The 6085-nt window shown below is 40.6% G+C and overlaps 2 protein-coding genes across 2 annotated transcripts in view; both read right to left on the bottom strand.

The window, feature by feature from the left end:
- Window positions 1-439: 439 nt before the first annotated feature.
- Window positions 440-6085, bottom strand: part of LOC306940127 (uncharacterized protein) — a 180806-nt gene continuing 175160 nt past the window's right edge. Inside the window, exons 67-70 of the mRNA XM_079525118.1 lie at window positions 4265-4345; window positions 3749-3931; window positions 905-3473; window positions 440-829 (exon numbers count right to left, since the gene is read on the bottom strand). Of these exons, the coding sequence (XP_079381244.1) occupies window positions 3324-3473; window positions 3749-3931; window positions 4265-4345 (414 nt within the window). The 3' untranslated portion in view covers window positions 440-829; window positions 905-3323. The remainder of the gene's footprint in view (window positions 830-904; window positions 3474-3748; window positions 3932-4264; window positions 4346-6085) is intronic.
- On the bottom strand, window positions 4475-5347 carry LOC306940129 (cilia- and flagella-associated protein 298-like; the record flags this gene model as incomplete). The annotated part of the gene is made up of 1 exon (XM_079525121.1): window positions 4475-5347. The coding sequence occupies one exon, from the start codon at window positions 5345-5347 to the stop codon at window positions 4475-4477; it is 873 nt and encodes a 290-aa protein (XP_079381247.1).

Below are 6085 nucleotides of genomic sequence, written 5' to 3'. Positions count from 1 at the left end.
ACACAAAAAGCACACATTTTCAAGAGTTGAAAACGAATTAATTTGTTTTCGGTCATAAATAAAATACAAATACATTCCCTAAATTAGAAAACAAAATTGAAAATGAAAATAGTCGATCTACAAGCTCACAACACGGCGTGAGCTTATCTTATTTATCTTTTGGGTCATGGGCTAAAAGTTTTGGAAGCACTGCTCTATATAATAGGCTATATCATGCTCTACAGTACATCAGTTACCCACCTGAGCAGCATGTCATAGGGATTTTCTTTCCTCCCCCCAATCTTTTTGGAATATTTTTTAGCATTTTCAAAAGTTTCACACATTTTCAAAAATAGCAGTTGTTTTGGATTGGCATTTGAACTTTTTCATATTGTACTGTAGGTTGAAGATCACTAAAAGCAAATGAATACTCAGCAAGTCAGCATTCTGATATGTGCTTTTTATTTTATTTTTTATTGAACTGATAATCGTTTCTGAATGGGCTGATGGATTGATCACACACACAGGGCAAATGGCCAGCATATTTCATATTTTCACAAAAAGGTATTTGTACAAAACAAGTAAACCATCAGTATATATAAAAAAAATACCAATGATCAGTCTCAGCCAGCTAAGGCAATCATATTGAATGATGATAATCAGAAATCAAAATTCTAAAACATATAGTACGAAAATGAATTAATTGCAGCATTTACCATGGTTAATTTGAGATGCCTCGACTTGATCAAAGACGTGTAGTCCTAACAATTCTGGCATCATGTTACAAAAAAAGAAAGACATCCACATGCATAAAATCCCTCAGAGTATTCTTATTAGTCAGTTGTTAAGCCTTAATTGCACACACACACACACACACACACACACACACACACACACACACACACACACACACACACACACACACACACACACACACACACACACACACACACACACACACACACACACACACACACACACACACACGTATCTGAAAACATCTGAGGTGAGAGGTGAGAAATGGACAATGCAGTAACAAACATGCTTCTGCACTGCCCCTCGGTCAGCTGAGACTGTGATTGGCTGAGACGCAAGCAGCCTGTTTTACTAGGAAACTTTATTTAGAAGGGTGACAACGTTTCGACCCCTTATGGGTCTTCGTCAGGTATGACACCTGACAAAGATCCATAAGGGGTCGAAACGTTGTCATCCTTAATACAATTTCCTGTGGGAGCTACAAAAACAGTGTGCGGACTACTCCTGTACGTATCTTTTTGTTCAACATCTGAAAGTTTTTTAGATATGTGCATACTTTCTTTTGGATTCAGTTACTAGGAAACTTTAACATCAAAAACAAAATGAAAACATTTGAGGTGAGAAATATTTGTTGGAGAAAGTGATTCAACCCACATATGTGTAAATGCAATGAACACATTACACACTACTGCGTAAACAGTTCTTAGATTGAACAAAGCAGAAACTGGAGTAGGCAGCATTACTCATTACTACAGTATGTGTTCAGGAAGGGATAGCAAATTTATGTTAGTATTTTTCACTGCAGGGCCAAACAGGGGATTATGAGTGCCAGCATTCATTTGTATGCAGCAAATTGTTTCTCAGTACTGTTACACTCTATCCAGAAACAAAAAACAAACAAAAACAATATATATTTCTGTGTGAGAAAATGGCCCTTTTTGATTCCTGTAGTAGGAACCTGGATGATAAAAATGCCAGAAGAGACCATCAAGCTGTTGTTTAAAATGCTTCACTACTAAACATTAAACAAAACAAACATGCAATATAGACAGCAGCATCAGTGCCCATGTTTATATTACCATACGTACCTGAGACATGAAGGACATACAAGAAACTGTAATAATGTATTTGAGTAAATATTACTTTTGCCTAAAAACTACAACGGAAGACATGATGAAAATAACAGCTTTCAAGTATGTATACGATCAAATGGCTGCCATCATTCATTGCTTTAATGTGGAATTAATTAAGGTTGGCAATGAAACTTAATCAGCACCCAAAAAACAACATGGCCCGCTTACAGTAAGCAGTGGTCTTACAACAAACACCTCAGGTGATGTTTATTGGTGTGGTCATTGGGATAGCAGAATACAGTCAAATCCACAGTTAACCCTGAGGATACTACGGTGAGAAATGAATAATAAAAATCACACCATGTGAAGTGAGGGGCACTCGTCATCATATATACACATCATCACGTTCCAGGCAATCGCAATTTGCGTCTTCACTTTTCTGCCCTCACTTGCACTCAATATGTACTTTGCTCAGCCAATCAAATCATTGCTATGGGGTGATCAGCCAATCAAATTATCGCTATGATTCACGCAAACACACAAAGCTTGGCATAGGAGGGGCTGGCGCCCCTCAAAAATGGATCTGTCCAAAAGGGTCAATCTTTACATTCACAGAGTAAAATGAACACTAATGATTTTACTCTGTACTGCAGCTGTGACCCTAAAAGGGAACACGTTGTTGAGAGGCCAAAATGGCCTGATTTAAAATGTCCATGGCTATAACAGTAGGCGAAACAGCATTATAAACCACTGTGGTATGAAAATCAAATGGAAAATAAACTGTTATATAAAGAAATAAGAAAAAACATAAATTTTCTTTTTGTATTATTATTATAATTATTATTCAGTATAATTTAAAGGTCTCTGTAAACAAAACTAATTGTCCGTAAAAAAGGGAGGTTGTGGGAAAATAGTCATTCTGAAAGAACCCTTTGGTGTCTAGTGAGTTGAGTGGAGAAATATGATCTCCACAATAGGAGGAAATTAATAGCAATGCCCTCAGAAAATGAGGACAGACTCCTTTTAACTCATGCTTAATTTGTGCTCTGCCAGAAGACACCACGGGCCGAAAATAACCAATCCGTAAGCCTGCAACCTGCCATGGATTCAACGGGTTGTGAGCTTATAGATAGGATATTTTCAGTCCGCGAAGCCATCATGTGACTAAGTATAAATCAGGCTCAAGTCTCCAATTTTGTTTTAGGAGGCGGCTCCTGGGGATAGGCTCATTTCACCTCCATCGGGTGGAAACCTCATATGTCCAAAACTGTTCCTTTTTGGGATTCAAATAAAAGAAAATTGCAAAAGTAGCAGATCTACAAGCTCAAAACGAGTAGATTCACAACGTGTTTTGAGCTTGTGGACCTGCTACTTTTGATGCTTTGTGTGACACTGTAGTATGATCAAGTAGGGCGTTAATTTACAAAAAAACATTAAAAGTTAGCATTTGGAAATAAGAGGTTTCTGCCCGACAGAAATGGTATTCTGGATGTGAATACCATTTCTCTCCACTCCTTAGCTGAAACAGACTGGGCCGATGGTGAAGCCAAACTGGTGTGTGAAGTTTCCGCCTCCCATTACCGCCACGTCTCTCACAGGAAGCAGTTGGAGATCCTCAAACTCAAACACGGACTCCCGTGGACCAGGTTGTGTGTCTTCTCCAGGCTGGCACATAGGAAACACAATTATTTAGATTGTGTTTTAGATTTTAAATTAAATTGAACATAATCATTATGAAAAAGTAGCTAACCACTTCAACCCTATTAGCGTCCCTGTTCTTTTATCTACAGTGACATCACATCCTATAGAGTGGTTCTCAACCTTTTCTAGATCAGGGCCCACTTGAAAATCTCAAAAGCGGCCCACCCATCTGACCCCTTCACAATTAAGCCAAAATGGGATGCCTGGTGCATGCAGGTACAAAACAAAACAAAACGTACCACACAGTCTTTAAGCGCTCCCAAGTAACTTTGCGTCCTTGTATCTGCCAGGAATTTGACATCTCTGTCTATCTGGCCTAGTATATGCCCTGGGTGGCAGGAGTAGGTCATCTTCTGGATGGCAGTGTTACTGTGAAGCCTCAGGAAGCGCATCTGGACCACAGTGGCAGCTGGGTAGTGAAACTGAAAAACAGTGGAATTTGGACCATTAATAATACTGGATGCTATTATCTACAGCATGACATATAAAATACTACTACGATTAATAATAATAATAATTATCAGACAAAACAGGTAGCAAACACTGTCCTGGAAAGACAAAAGAAAGCAGGTGCCAGTCATATCCTCTAGATGCTTTAAAGACATTTCATGGATTATTAAATGATAATAGTGACAGCCCCAATCCCAATCATCCCTTCCTTAGCAGTGCCATAACTAAAACACGTTAATTTAATTTATTTAGGTACATATTCAGACTACATAGACTCGCAGTCTGGCACTATATAGAGTTCAGACCTGAAATCCTTGGTCTAGCTTGCTGAACCACTCGAAAGAACCCTCTGTAAAGGAATCATCCATCCAGGCTCTCATTGGCATCTGCAGACAGAGAGGAAGTCACACATTAGGGCTGAGACCTTTGTATCTCCAAAGGACAGTGAACTTCTGATTAGCATGCAGCTCAAACCTGAACCTGTGTGTGTGTGTGTGTGTGTGTGTGTGTGTGTTCTATCTAGGCCCCCATCGGATGTCGGTGAGACCCTGAAACTGTCTCTTCAGAGCCTGTGTGTCGGACCACTCAGACTCCAGATGGCTGTCGTCATCAGCCACCTCCAATTTAGTCAGCTCCTGCCGTCTCCTGTAATTGTGTAGAATTAATTCTTTCTTCTGTTCTTCTGTGATCACGGGCTCTCTCGCCGGCGCTCCTCGGCCACTCTTTTGGATTTTGATGACAATCTTGGACTTCTCATTTCTGCCGATGTAATCCTGTAGCTTTCTTCCACTCTGCAACTCCTTGCCAGCCCACCACAGCTGACACTCGTCCTCCGTGATCACCTGCAGGGAGGCCTGGGCCCCCGAAAGCTCTTCCCGGTTCTCAAACTCCATCCTGATTGGGTCGTGGGGAGGCAGCCCCGTGGGGTAAACAATTGTGACTGCACCCCTCAGCTGGTCCAAGGCTTCCTTCACTATCTCCGTGGTAACGTAGACATTGGCCAGCACGTGGTTCTTTGAGATCAGTGCCTTTGCGGCTTCCATTGTTTTCAACAGGACCTCTTTCATCTTCTCATTTGGACCACGTCCATTCCTCTTTCCCATCTTGTCCCTCCTCAACACTGGACCTCCACTGGGGAGGCACTTGTCCTGCCATTCGTCCCTCAGTTTCAGGTCCACAATCTGTTCATGGGTCAAGCCCTGCATGTTGGGGGGAAGTGTGATACCGTGGTCCGACAGCTCTGGGATCTCTGAACATATCCTGTCCACTTTGAGTCTCCCGTTGTAAATGGATGTGATTTGCTGGATCAGGGCCTCCAGGGGGACATCCACCTTGGTGTTGAATAGAAATTGGCTTTCATCCTCTCGTTTCAGATGCAATTGCACCATTTCGTAGTCAGCAGATGGAATGTTGTGTATAAACACTCCGTTCCTATTCCACTGAATAACAAATACATTTCATACATGATTAATCCGACATTTATATTCAGTTTATATTTGCAGCAGTGACGTCAGAGTTAGTTCCAACCTAGCAATGTCATTGGCTGAGGCATTGTCAATAGAACAACTGAGATACCATTGTGTCACAGGAAAGGACACCAACTGGTAGTGAGGCTAGCTAGATATGTTCCTTCCTTTAAAATGAAACAAAACATAAGGTCATACTAGGGCCCTTAAATAGGCAATGTTCAAGATTTCCCATTGGCCCTTTGCCACTGAATGTTAAATAGTATATTTGGAGCTGATTTTGAACAGCATGTACTCTGTGTGCAATTATAGTCAAATGTAAGTATATCACTGGTATATCTTTTTAAATCTTTCAAAATCACCAAAGCTAAAACGTAACGTTTTTAACCGACTGAGCAGGTACACTAGGCACTAAAAGGCAGATCTTAAAAAACAGATTTCCAGAAACAGAAGTAATCTCTAATGCAAAACACCACATCCTTGCCCTTCCCACATATTTTTAGTTAATTTTGTGACTCCGTTATTGAGCATTTAAATGTTGATCGATGGACATCGATTTCTCAAGAAAGCAAAAATAATTGCCATGGCAACGTGTTCCCAGACAGGATTGTCGGCACGGCTGATGACGTCACTCCATACCATACATTATATTGATATAAG

The sequence above is a fragment of the Electrona antarctica genome (genome assembly GCF_951216825.1).
Source record: "Electrona antarctica genome assembly, chromosome: 16".
NCBI classification, from domain to species: domain Eukaryota; kingdom Metazoa; phylum Chordata; class Actinopteri; order Myctophiformes; family Myctophidae; genus Electrona; species Electrona antarctica.
This window is presented reverse-complemented; position numbering and strand designations above follow the sequence as displayed.